The sequence below is a fragment of the Heptranchias perlo genome, chromosome 5 (genome assembly GCF_035084215.1).
Source record: "Heptranchias perlo isolate sHepPer1 chromosome 5, sHepPer1.hap1, whole genome shotgun sequence".
Classification (NCBI taxonomy): Eukaryota; Metazoa; Chordata; class Chondrichthyes; order Hexanchiformes; family Hexanchidae; genus Heptranchias; species Heptranchias perlo.
The window spans coordinates 129792380-129806163 of record NC_090329.1 but is presented as its reverse complement, the minus strand read 5'-3'; the positions used below and the strand labels follow the sequence as shown (position 1 = coordinate 129806163).

Below are 13784 nucleotides of genomic sequence, written 5' to 3'. Positions count from 1 at the left end.
GGTGGCCTATAGAATACACCCAGTAGTGTAATGGCACCTCTATTATTTCTCAACTCTAACCAAATAGATTCTGTCCTTGACCCCATCCAGGACATCCTCTCTCCAGCACTGCAATATTCTCCTTAATCAATACTGCCAACCCCCCTCCTTTTTTCCCTTCCCTATCTTTCCTGAACACCTTGTATCCAGGAATATTTAGAACCCAATCCTGCCCTTTTTTAAGCCGGGTCTCCGTTATTGCCATGACGTCATATTTCCATGTGGCTAATTGCGCGTGCAGCTCACCAATCTTGTTTACCACGCTTCATGCATTTACACACATGCACTGTAAACAGTCTTAGACTTCCTTGTACTCTCAGTCTGATCCCACCTAATATTGTACTATTTCTAGCTCAAGTGCTATCAGTCTCTCTCAATGCTGCGTACCTTGCTTCTCCTTTCCAATGCTACATCCTGGTGCCCATCCCCCTGCCAAATTAGATTTAAACCCCCTCCCCCTAAACCGCACTCGCAAACCTTCCTGCAAGGGCATTGGTCCCAGCTCCGTTGAAGTGCAACCCATCCGGTTTGTCCAGGTCCCACCTTCCCCAGAACTGGTCCCAATGCCCCAGGAGTCTGAAGTGCTCCCTCCTGCACCATCTCTCCAGCCACTCATTCATCTGCTCTATCCTCCTATTTCTATACTCGCTAGCGCGTGGCACCAGGAGTAATCCGGAGATTACTACCTTTGAGGTCCTGCTTCTTGGTCTCTTTCCTAACTCCTTAAAATCTGCCTGCGGGACCTCATCCCTCCTTCTACCTGTCGTTGGTATCACGATCTCTGGCTGTTTGCCCTCCCCCTCCAGAATGTTCTGCAGCTGCTTAGTGAGACCCTTGACCCTGGCACCAGGGAGGCAATAAACCATCCTGGAATCACGTCTGTGGCCGCAGAACCACCTGTCTTTTCGCCTAATTATTGAATCCCCTATCACTGTCGCTCTCCTGACTTTCCTCCTTCCCCCCCCCCCCCCCCCCCGTGCAACTGAGCCACCCACGGTGCTATGGTCTTGGCTCTGGCTGCACTCTCCAGGAGAATCCTCTTCCCCACCAGTACCCAGAACTGAAAACTGGTTAGAGAGTGAGATGCCCTCAGGGGACTCCTGCACTTCCTGCCTAGTCCTTCTTGTCTGTCTGGCGGTCACCCAGTCCCTCTCTGCCTGCGCACTCTCGGTGGTCACCCCACAGCTTCTGAAACTGCTATCCTCGTAGCTCTCAGCTTCACGGATGCACTGCAGTGACGCCAGCTATTGATCAAGGTCTGAAACCTGGAGCTCGAGCTCCTTCAGCTGACCACGCTTCCTGCACCTGTGGTTGTCCAGGACACGGGAAGTGTCCTGGAGTTCCCACATGGCACAGGATGTGCATTCGACGGGACTGAGGTGCCCTGCCATGCCTCGATTAATTAGATTATTAACTAAACTTAGCAAAAAATAAACTTAAACCGTTGAGAACTGAACTGTCGACTCTCTGGTTCAAAGCTGAGTCCTTCTAGTGTGTGGTGCATTTCAACTACTCTCTGAGCCACACTATAATCCCTAGGTTGGCTGAACAAATTATTCATTTTCTTCTACCCCCTTCTCTTAGTTTTCTTCCATCTTCTCCTCAAAGGTGATAATTTGTGATGGGGTACAGTTGCTTATTATCCCTCCCAAGTAGTCTTTCAGAAAGCTGTACAATCGGTTTGTTAAAAAAAATAATGCGATTTGGATGATTCAAAAAATTATTTTTAAATGTGCAGTTCAAAGTTGAAAGGCAGATCCTTGAGCAGTGCACTGTCACATTACCTGGCTACCTGCCCCACTGTGGTGGGGGTGAACTGTGGACAGAAGATGGTCCAAGCTTGCTCCAGGCACTTTTCCTCATGCCTGGTGCAAATGTCCACTTGTTTCTGTTAGCGGGGTGAGCTGTGAGTATTCTCTCACTTGTTAGATCAAAGAACTTCTATTCCTATAGTTTATGAATATTTTCCTCCATTTAGTTGAAGAAAAGACAAAGTCATCCTATTACATGAATATGAGATGTAGATGAAGTTCTGGTCCACACACTATCCAATCTAAACAGTGAGGAGGATAGTGATAGACTTCAAGAGGATACAGACAGGCTGGTGACATGAGTGGACACGTGGCAGATGCAATTTAGCGCAGAAAAATGCGAAGTGATACATTTTATAGGAAGAATGAGGAGAGGCAATATAAACTAGAGGGCACAACTCTAAAAGGGGTACAGGAACAGAGAGATCTGGGGGTATATATGCACAAATCGTTGAAGGTGGCAGGGCAGGTTGAGAAAGCAGTTAAAAAAGCATACGGGATCCTGGGCTTTAGAAATAGAGGCACAAATGTACAAAAGTATGGAAGTCATGATGAACCTTTATAAAACACTGGTTCAGCCACAACTGGAGTATTGTGTCCAGTTCTGGGGACTGCACTTAAGGAAAGATGTGAAGGGCACAGAGAGGGTGCAGAAATGATTTACTAGAATGATTCCAGGGATGAGGGACTTTAGTTATGTGGATAGACTGGAGAACGTGGGGTTGTTCTCCTTGGAACGGAGAAGGTTGTATTTTCTAGAGTTTCGAAGGTTAAGGGGTGATCTGATCGAAGTTTATAAGATATTAGGGGGAACAGGTAGGGTGGATAGAGAGAAACTATTTCCGCTGGTTGGGGATTCTAGGAATAGGGGGCAGTGTCTAAAAATTAGAGCCGGACCTTTCAGGAGTGAGATTAGAAAACATTTCTACACACAAAGGGTGGTAGAAGTTTGGAACTCTCTTCCGCAAACGGCAATTGATACTAGCTCAATTGCTAAATTTAAATCTGAGATAGATAGCTTTTTGGCAACCAAAGGTATTAAGGGATATGGGCCAAAGGCAGGTATATGGAGTTAGATCACAGATCAGCCATGATCTTATCAAATGGCGGAGCAGGCTCGAGGGGCTGAATGGCCTACTCCTGTTCCTGTGTTCCTAAGGTTGAGAGGAGATTTGCTAGAGGCATTCAAAATCATGAAGGGTCTAGACAAAGTAGATAGAAAGAAACTGTTCCCATTGGTGGATGGGTCAAGAACCAGAGGACATAGATTTAAGGTGATTGGCAAAAGAGCCAAAGGTGACATGAGGAAAAACTTTTTTACACAGCGAGCAGTTAGGATCTGGAATGCACTGCCCGAGGGGGTGGTGGAGGCAGATTCAATCATAGCCTTCAAAAGGGAACTGGATAAGTACTTAAAAGGAAAAAATGTGCAGGGCTATGGGGAAAGGGCGGGGGAGTGGGTCTAGCTGGATTGCTCTTGCATAGAGCCGGCGCGCACTCAATGGGCTGAATGGCCTCCTTCCATGCTGTAACCTTTCTCTGATTCTAAACTGGCAGCTCTCAGCTCTGCAGTAACCAATTTAAAGTGGCCACAATTCACAAAAAGAAATGTTAAGCCGTAGAATCTCTTACGAAATGAAACAGATTTCCGATCAGTCTCGCACACCACCAGCTATTCATCATTTCCAGTGGCCTTCAGAAAAAGATGCCTTTCAATAATCTGCTGAAATCAAGAGCCTTACCTCCTCTGTTACAGGTCCATTATCTCGTGATGACTCCTATGGTCCATCCCCTGTGAGTGGTGGGGCACCTTCCCCACCATTGATGATGGAGCTCCCTGTACGGCCTCCTTCTGTTAATGCGGGCCGCGGCTTTCCACGAGATCGGGGCGATGGAGGTAGGCAGGAAATGTATTTGTTGGGACAGTTCTTGCATGTCATCTGTTCCTGTAAATGTGAATCAACCGTCATGAAGTAATTTCTCATCAAATTTTAACTTCCAGCTCTGCGAGTTCCTCCTGGCGCTCTACCTCCACGTGAGTGGATTGGTCCTGGTCCGGACAGGCTGGGACCATCTTCTGACCATGGTTCACCCCCACCACAGTGGGACAGGCGGCCAGGTAATATTACAAAAATACACTATTTTCCTGTTGCCTCTATTCTTTACTGCTCCATTATGTTACAAATTAACCTGATTAACCCGTTTTTAATGTTGCCCTTCCAGGTCCAATGGATGGCTATCCCGGACCACGGAGACCACCTTCAGAATCAGGTGTAATGTCTGGACGAATTTCTGGTCCGGGTGAAATTCGTGGACTTCCACCTCTTAACAGAGCAGGTAAAAAAAAACTCACTGTTTAAATGACCAAATGTAAAATGACTTGATTAAAAAAGGAAGATGGCTTGGGTTTGGTGCCATTGATGAATTTCCAAAGAAGCAATCTTTGTTCAAACACAACGACTCATGATAATCCCAATCTTGTGGATCCAGGTCCATGGGCAAGTCATTAGTGAGTAGTAATAGTTGTGTGGTCATACTTCACCCCACCCCCCCATTGGTTCACTAAGTACATATTAAAACAGGTGAGAAAAGACAAACCATCGATGCGTGCCCTTTTTACTCTGATGCAGCCTTGTGCACTGCTCTCCCTAGATGCACTGTTTGCTAAACCATACAAACCAAGGCAATCCCAGGTTCAGCCTCTGACCTATGCTGAATCAACTGTCCTCAGCTGGGATGGCAATGGATGCACTAGAATTATTCTTATGCTAGGGGAAGGGAATTACTCAGCATTCTGTTCTTGAAATTGAAACTAGAAACTGCGTGCTTGTAGATGATGGGTGAGGACAGGAAAGATCTTAGCTGTGATGCCTCACTGGAATTGTCCACTAATGTGCAATGCCCAGGCACACTCAAAGAACAGACACTTTGTTGAGGTCTCTACGAATCACTGCATGTGCACTGTACCCGAGCTCGAGTCAGCACCTTCAGGAGGAGAAAAGAAAATATAAAGAATCGTGCCGTTCATGTCCCAAACCACCTCGCAGCCAATGAATTTCTCTGAAGTGCAGTCACTGTTATGAAGGCAGATGTGGCAGCGAATTTGCACACAGCGAAGTCCCACAAATGGCAAATGAACAAATTACCAGATAAGAGAAGAACTGCAAACGCTGGGAATCTGAAATAAAAACAGAAAATGCTGCAAATACACAGCAGACCAGTCAGCATTGGTAAAAAATCCTCTCTTTTTCTAACCTTAACTAAAAATGTTTATTTCTTGGTCTTCAATCTGCTTAAGGGTTACACATCCAAAGTATTATAACTTATTTCTTTACAGATGCTGACTGGCTGGCTGAGTATTTACAGTATTTTCTGTTTTTATTTTGAATTACCAGATAATCTGCTTTTGGTTAGGGAATAATTACTGGCCAGGACACTCAGATCTCCTTGCTTTTCTTTGAATAGCCTTGTGGGATCTTTTACTTCCACCTGAACAGGCTGACAGGATCTCTGTTTAATGTCTCTTCCAAAAGAGAGCACCTCTGCTAATGCAGCATTCCCTCAGTACAGCACTGAAGTATTGGCCTAGTTTATGTGTTGAGGTCTTGCAATGAGGCTGGCAACCTGTGACCTTTTAACTTGGGCAAGAGTGCTACCAACAGAGCCAACCTGCCACTCAGAAGGGAGGAAATGGGAACTTTTGGATTGGAGAGTATTTCCAAAAATTCATAGCCACCGAGATTTTGGATCCAAGAGGGCAGTCATGCGACAAGCAGTGCTGTGAATTAAAGACACATTCAGCTGAGTTTTTTGTAAACCTATTTTTATTGTAAACTTTAGTTAATGGTAGAATCTAATAATGCCTTGGATTTGTCCAGGGATTTTAGCCAGTGTCATTACTATTTGGCAAATCCTGACTTTTTTTTTAAACTGAGTGAAAATGTTACAGATTCATATAGCACAGAAGGAGGCCATTTGGCCCATCGTACCTGTGCCAGCTCTTTGAAAGAGCTATCCAATTAGTCCCACTCCACTGCTCTTTCCCCATAGTCCTGCAAAGTTTTCCTTTTTAAGTGCATTTATCCACTTCCCTTTTGAAAGTTACTCTTGAATTTGCTTCCACCACCCTTTCAGAGATTGCATTCTAGATCATCATAACTCGCTGTGTAATCTTCAGCTGCTTCATCATTGACCTTCCCTCCATCATAAGGTCAGAAATGGGGATGTTTGCTGCTGTTTGCACAGTGTTCAGTTCCAGTCGCAAACCCCTCAGATAATGAAGCAATCCGTGCCCGCATGCAGCAAGACCTGGACAATATCCAGGCTTGGGCTGATAAGTGGCAAGTAACATTTGTGCCAGGCAATGACCATCTCCAACGAGAGTGTGTCTAACCACCTCCCCTTGACATTCAACGGCATTACCATCGCCGAATCCCCCACCATCAACACCATTGACCAGAAACTTAACTGGAGCAGCCACATAAATACTGTGGCTACAAGAGCAGGTCAGAGGCTGGGTATTCTGTGGCGAGTGACTCACCTCCTGACTCCCCAAAGCCTTTCCACCATCTACAAGGCACAAGTCAGGAGTGTGATGGAATACTCTCCACTTGCCTGGATGAGTGCAGCTCCAACAACACTCAAGAAGCTTGATACCATCCAGGACAAAGCAGCCTGCTTGATTGGCACCCCATCCACCACCCTAAACATTCACTCCCTTCACAACCGGCGCACCGTGGCTGCAGTATGTACCATTTACAGGATGTGCTGCAGCAACTTGCCAAGGCTTCAACAGCACCTCCCAAACCCACAACCTCTACCACCTAGGACAAGGACAAGGGCAGCAGGCGCATTGGAACAACATCACCTGCACATTCCCCTCCAAGTCACACACCACCCCGACTTGGAAATATATCGCCGTTCCTTCACCGTCGCTGGGTCAAAATCCTGGAACTCCCTTCCTAACACTACTGTGGGAGAACCTTCACCACACGGACTGCAGTGGTTCAAGAAGGCGGCTCACCACCACCTTCTCTAGGGCAATTAGGGATGGGCAATAAATGCTGGCCTTGCCAGCAACACCCTCAACCCATGAACATTTAAAAAAAAAAATTCTCATTTCCCCTCTGGATTTTTTGACTTAAACCTGTGTCCTCTGGTTACTGACCCTCCTGCCACTGGAAACAGTTTCTCCTTATTTACTCTATCAAAACCCTTCATAATTTTGAACACCTCTATTAAATCTCCACTTAACCTTCTCTGCTCTAAGGAGAACAATTCCAGCTTCTCCAGTCTCCCCATGTAACTGAATTCCCTCATCCCTGGTACCATTCTATCTCCTCTGCACCCTCTCCAAGGCCTTGACATCCTTCCTAAAGTGTGGTGCCCAGAATTGGACACAATCCTCCAGCTGAGGAATTTCATAATAATAATGAATTTCATCTTCAGTAGAAATGGGCCCGGGAGGACCAGTACAACTGCCAAGTGGTCCGAGAACATCTTCACCAAATTTGACAGAGAGTGCAATGGTAAGATTTGCATTGTACTGCTTTCGTGGATATAAATTATTAAAATCTAGAGTCCTTTTTCTTTTAATGTGATTGATCTCCTTTCTTGTCTTTTAATGTACACTGAGTTAGTTGTCTTTTCTTTCTAATGAAATTGTTTTGGCAAAAGCATTAGAACAAGAAAATGAAACTACTTGATTTAAAATGTTCTTTTCAGAGATGCTGCCAGTTCCTCTGCTGGTTAAGGTAGTAAGTGGCTAGACAATATACGGATCAGGAATTTCCACATTCGAACCTCCGACTTTGCGGTAGGGCTCAGAGCCCTTGGGAGGGTTAAAATCAGTCCCAAGTTCCCAATCCTGCTCACTATCCTGCAACCCCTGCTAGGAAATGCCAGTGACAACATCCAATGAGGACAGAGTTGGCCTTGGCTGTGATGCCCAATGCAGTTCAATTGAATGGTGTAAACCTGTGTTAGGTTGAGTCTCCACTTAACTGGTTTGCTACCATTTTACACTTCACTTTATTTTCTACACTTCCTCTAAAGCAAAACACTGTTGATCAGCCTGAAGAGCCAGTATCTTTCTGTAATCCACCCTCCTCTGAACAATCAAAGGCAGTGAGTACTAGCAACAGGAGATTGAATCTGAATGAGTATGTTTTGAGTTTTTAATCTGTTTTAAACCTAGAGTTGGTAACCCAGCAGTGTGCGCTTAGTATGAATTTGCCTATTTAATAAAGCAAACTAACCAGATACTTTTGTGTTTTTTGATGTATGTGCTCAGTTCAACATGCATTTGAAGAAATGACTGCCCTTTGTGTGTGCTTCAGTCATTTTTAAAACTTTGCTTGTCAAATAAACTAACCTTGCATTTTTCTGAACTCAAATCTCAGATTACATTTGTTGGCTTGTGAATGTCTGTTTCACAAAGCTCTAACTGGTAGTGGTCACTCCTTAGATGTACTGGATAGGATCTTGTAAATCCATACCATCTGCTAGGAGGTCCCACTGCTCTCGGGCTATATGATGAAAACTAAGTGGTTGAAGAACTTTGTGTATCTAAGTGAACAATAAGGCTTTTAAAATCTCTTCCCTTCTCCCCCAACCAAAACTACAGGTGAATGCTAATACTCTTCAGCCTACACCATCTTTTCCTGGGACACCTATTATGAATTCACCTATGGGAGGAATACCTCCCCCAGGACCCCGTCATGGACCTCCACCACCAACCAGAGGCACCTATGGACCAGTCCCACTCCCACTTCCACTTCCACATCCACAAAACCATTTAGGTACGATTAACTTATTTCTCTAAGTGTTCCTTGATGTGGTTTACATTTTAGGACTTTATAAGGACTCTCATGTTTTTTCTGCTTGTATTTTGCAGTGCGTGTGCCAGCTCTGCGAGACTACCCTCCTGCCCCGTTCCCACCTCCAGGCCACAGACCCTTTCTCCCTGGGCCCCTACCGCCACCTCATGTTCTGAGAGACTTCCCACCTGGTGCGAGAGAGTATCCACATGGACCAAGGAGCCTTCCTCCAGGTCCGACACCACCTCCCGGCAGCCGAGACTATCCACCAGGCCCAGATAACCGCCGATGATTTTAAAGGCATTATGAGCCAGGCTTTCAACTTGACTAATCACCCACCTCAGGCAGTTGTACTTTTCAATGTATGTAATAGGACTGCTAAAGAATCCTTAAAGTATTCCATGGGTCTTGGTTCTTTTTGTCTTCATTGCCCTGAAATTGGGAATAATTTCACTAGCAACAGTCTGATTATAGGACATGTTTAAAATGTAATAGCTTATGGAGAATCTCATCACTGTGCATTAGCAATGGTTTTTACCCTTTTTTGTGACCAGAGGGTCAGATACACAGTCACCGATTTATATTCTTCAGCCTGAAAACCCTTGGACGGCTGCAGATCTGTACCTTCTGATTTTGGAAATGGATAGGTGCATTCGTGGAGGAGATTCTCAGCTAATTAAGTAAACAAATGCTGGTTACAGCTTCAAAAACTTGACTTGGAATCTGTTTGACAAGAGGTAGCCACTCTGCCAATCAAGGGAGTTAATTGTGCAATATTAGGGTACCTGTGTCTTGTGTAGTGGTATAGATCTTTTGCTAATCTGTGACCAGTGTTTTGAGGCCTTTTTTTTTTAAATGGTTGCAAAAAAAAACTTTTCCTGTGGAAATATCAACTAATCAGAGAGCTGCCTGATTATGTAGTCTTGGCAATACATTCACAAACCATTTCACAACCATCCATTTGTGTCTCAGCCAGCCCTTGTTTTTAGTTTGATTTCTGTTTTGGAAAAAAAAAACAAACACCCTGTACAATTAAGGCCAGATGTAACTTATTTTACTATTGAGAAAATTTATTAATAAAGATTAAAATTACTGGGTTGTCAATGAACATTCCTCAGTGCTGTTCTTGGGGCCCTGCTTTCACTTTATTACATGTAAGGTCACTGTTGGTAATGGCTACTGAATATACAGATTGGCACAGTATGAATCAAAGCAGAGTATTTTGTCTTGTTCCTCCTCCCTCCTTTCTTCCCTCCCACCACCCCCGCCCCCCGGCCAAAAAAAAATTATACATGATTCTTCATTATAAATTCCACAAGTTATGAACAGTTGTGTACAAAGGCAAAAAAACAGTGCTACATGCTGGTGTAGTGCAATGATTAGACATAGAATACAATTTTTTTTTAAAAGAGCTTTGTCCAAGACCACCTCACTCTGGCACTTCAAATACATTTCTAGCTAAGCAATTGAGTGACTGTTGTTTCCAAACAGCCAGAAGGGTCTTTGTTAAAAGTACCACAACATAACATTCACCACTCACACCTGTACATCAAAACACAGAAGCTATGATCCTTGATTTGTGCACTTGATTTTTCCCTTTCTCACAATTTTTTTTAGTGTAACAGTTAACTACAAAAAGCTACTGCCTTAAACTAGCATAGCTAGCTATGGTTTCAGCAGTTCCTTCAATTTAGGTTTTAAATAAGTTAAGTGCTGCATTAGTTACCACAGATAAGTGTGGTTATTTTTTCCTTGTGATATATATTCAGTACACTATTGTGAACAGTCAATATTCCAGGATTAATCAATTACTAAAATTATATAAAATGCTAATGTTAACTAGCAGAAAATATTTTCCTGAATTGCACAGCAGCTCAGACTTGAGATGTTGTCTTTATGGGACACTGAACAATGATGCTGTTATTATTGCAAGTACTGGATCATAGATGTGCTACACAGTGCTGCTGCGATTCTGTTGTTGTACACACATTTTTACCACAATGTTCATGTACTGCAGTTCACATAGCAAATCACTCCTTGTGCAATGTCTGATGGAGGTGGAGATACAGTGGTTTCTTGGTCAGCAAATGCAGTTTTTTTCTCTTGAAGTCCGTTGGCTTTTTGTATCTGAGTAGAAATATTAGAGAAAATGTAACATCTTTAAAACTACCACTGCCCTGAGTGCTCTTAGGGTGAGGATAGCATGGAGAGTAATCAACCTAGGTTCCCATCTTTAAAGGGGGTGTAGGAACAGAGATCTGGGGGTTCGCATACAACAGTCTGACAGTAGCAGGTCAAGTTGACATGGCTGTTTTAAAAAAAAAGCATACAGGATCCTGGGCTTTATAAATAGAGGTATAAGAGTACAAAAGCAAGGAAATTATGTTAAACTTTTATAAATCACTGGTCAGGCCCCATCTAGAGGATTGTGTCCAATTCTGGGCTCCACATTTTGGGAAGGATGTCAATGCTTTAAGAGAGGGTGCAGAAGAGATGGACCAGGGATGAAGAAGTACTTCAATTATGTGGAGAGACTGGGGTTGTTCTCCTTAGAGTAGAGACATTCTGAAGGGTTTTGATCGAGTAGATTAGATGAAACGGTTTCCATTGGTAGGGGGGTTGGTAACCATAGGACACACATTTAACATAATTAGCAAAAAATACATGGGGGAAAATGAGAATTTTTTTTTACGCAGCAAGTTATGATCTGGAACACACTGCCTGAAAGGCACAGACACGATTGGCTGAATGGCCTCCTTCTGTGCTCTTTGATCCTATCTGACCGTACTGGAAAATGCACGAGTGGATGTCACCCCATGGTCAATATCCTGCTGACACTTGCTTTTTCAGGCTCAACCTCCCCTCCTTTTGCTTTAGTTACGGCGATTATTACAGTCCTAAATTTATTTTTAAAAAACAGAGGAGAAAGTTTAGTTAACCGCTTCAGAAAGAAGAAAACTCTGCAGCTCAAAGCACTAAATGCTCAACAGAGGAGCAGAGCTCTAGGACTCGCCCACCTCAGTGTGGGATTCTACATTTGGGGCTGCCAGATAGAACTTAACACGTGGCAGGCAAAAACTAAAATGGTCATGACCGCTTGCATCTGCTTCCGTTGTGACAATGAAGGGGTTTAAAAGCAACAATTATCTTCCAGCATCTGGGATGGTGAATAGGTAGAATAAAAGGGAAATGTTAAATCTTTAACAGATGCTCCAATACTCACAGTTCTATAACTATCTGTCCAGCTTTGATTTCATCCATTTCCATAAAAGCAAAACACTTTGTGCTTGTAAATCTCTTTTTGGGTTTGTAATGTTTGAATTCAAAGAAAATAGCAGCTCCTGCAAAAGAAATACATATTTCCTGATCTAGGAGTATAGTGTTAGAAACTATTAAATAGGAGGCATTTGGAGAGGCAGGGACTGATTAGGAACAGTCAGCATAGTTTTGTGAGAGGAAAATCATGTCTCACGAATTTGACTGAGTTTTTTGAAGGGGTAACCAAGAAGATAGATGAGGGCTGTGCAGTAGACGTGGTCTACATGGACTTTAGCAAAGCCTTTGACAAGGTACCGCATGGTAGGTTGTTACATAAGGTTAAATCTCACGGGATCCAAGGTGAGGTAGCCAATTGGATACAAAATTGGATTGAAGACAGAGGGTGGTTGTAGAGGGTTGTTTTTCAAACTGGAGGCCTGTGACCAGCGGTGTGCCTCAGGGATCGGTGCTGGGTCCGCTGTTATTTATATTAATGATTTGGATGAGAATTTAGGAGGCATGGTTAGTAAGTTTGCAGATGACACCAAGATTGGTGGCATTGTGGACAGTGAAGAAGGTTATCTAGGATTGCAACGGGATCTTGATAAATTGGGCCAGTGGGTCGATGAATGGCAGATGGAATTTAATTTAGATAAATGTGAGGTGATGCATTTTGGTAGATCAAATCTGGCCAGGACCTACTCCGTTAATGGTAGGGCGTTGGGGAGAGTTATAGAACAAAGAGATCTGGGAGTACAGGTTCATAGCTCCTTGAAAGTAGAGTCACAGGTGGATAGAGTGGTGAAGAAGGCATTCGGCATGCTTGGTTTCATTGGTCAGAACATTGAATACAGGAGTTGGGATGTCTTGTTGAAGTTGTACAAGACATTAGTAAGGCCACACTTGGAATACTGTGTACAGTTCTGGTCACCCTATTATAGAAAGGATATTAAACTAGAAAGAGTGCAGAAAAGATTTACTAGGATGCTACCGGAACTTGATGGTTTGACTTATAGGGAGAGGTTGGATAGACTGGGACTTTTTTCCCTGGAGAGTAGGAGGTTTCGGGGTGATCTTATAGAAGTCTATAAAATAATGAGGGGCATAGATAAGGTAGGTAGTCAAAATCTTTTCCCAAAGGTAGGGGAGTCTATAACGAGGGGGCATAGATTTAAGGTGAGAGGGGAGAGATACAAAAGGGTCCAGAGGGGCAATTTTTTCACTCAAAGGGTGGTGTGACTGGAACGAGCTGCCAGAGGCAGTAGTAGAGGCGGGTACAATTTTGTCTTTTAAAAAGCATTTGGACAGTTACGTGGGTAAGATGAGTATAGAGGGATATGGGCCAAGTGCAGGCAATTGGGACTAGCTTAGTGGTATAAACTGGGCGACATGGACATGTTGGGCCGAAGGGCCTGTTTCCATGTTGTAAACTTCTATGATTCTATGAGGCTGTTGTGTCTCACACAATGACAAATATCACAGCATCACTAAACTAGTGCAATAGAAGTATTAAGCTCAATATCACATTACTACACCTTTTGGATGGTCTAGTGTTAAAATATTGACATTAAAAATGTGAGGGAGAGGGGAAGAAAAGCCAGGGTAGTGTAGTTGGTTAGACAATGACCTTTCACCTCTGGGACCTGGGTTTAAATCTAGACAGCCTAACGAAATGAAACTTTCCTCTGTCGTGAAATGAGATTGGATAGGCTCATGGCAGTTTCTAGTGTGAGATTGAATAAATAGTATCTTGATTTCCAAGATTCATGGTTTTCTCACATTTAGCAAATCACTTCGGTTTTTGTAAAATGCATTAATCTCAAACACAAGCCAATACCTCACACCAGATTAAATTAAC

The 13784-nt window shown here is 43.5% G+C and overlaps 2 protein-coding genes across 7 annotated transcripts in view; one reads left to right on the top strand and one right to left on the bottom strand.

Annotated features, from left to right (window-relative positions):
- mia3 (MIA SH3 domain ER export factor 3) overlaps positions 1-9760 on the top strand; it is an 85890-nt gene extending 76130 nt beyond the window's left edge. For 2 of the 5 annotated variants that reach the window (XM_067985201.1, XM_067985199.1), the window contains exons 24-30: positions 3607-3747; positions 3853-3969; positions 4074-4187; positions 7299-7378; positions 7905-7976; positions 8476-8650; positions 8746-9760. In XM_067985201.1, coding sequence (XP_067841302.1) covers positions 3607-3747; positions 3853-3969; positions 4074-4187; positions 7299-7378; positions 7905-7976; positions 8476-8650; positions 8746-8960 — 914 coding nt within the window. In that variant the 3' untranslated portion in view covers positions 8961-9760. The remainder of the gene's footprint in view (positions 1-3606; positions 3748-3852; positions 3970-4073; positions 4188-7298; positions 7379-7904; positions 7977-8475; positions 8651-8745) is intronic. The other 3 variants (XM_067985200.1, XM_067985203.1, XM_067985202.1) reach the window with 3 other exon arrangements.
- The window catches only part of aida (axin interactor, dorsalization associated), a 52848-nt gene continuing 48781 nt past the window's right edge, over positions 9718-13784 (bottom strand). For both annotated transcript variants that reach the window (XM_067985206.1, XM_067985207.1), the window contains 2 exons: positions 11892-12009; positions 9718-10795 (listed from right to left, as the gene is read on the bottom strand). In XM_067985206.1, the coding sequence (XP_067841307.1) occupies positions 10699-10795; positions 11892-12009 (215 nt within the window). In that variant the 3' untranslated portion in view covers positions 9718-10698. The remainder of the gene's footprint in view (positions 10796-11891; positions 12010-13784) is intronic.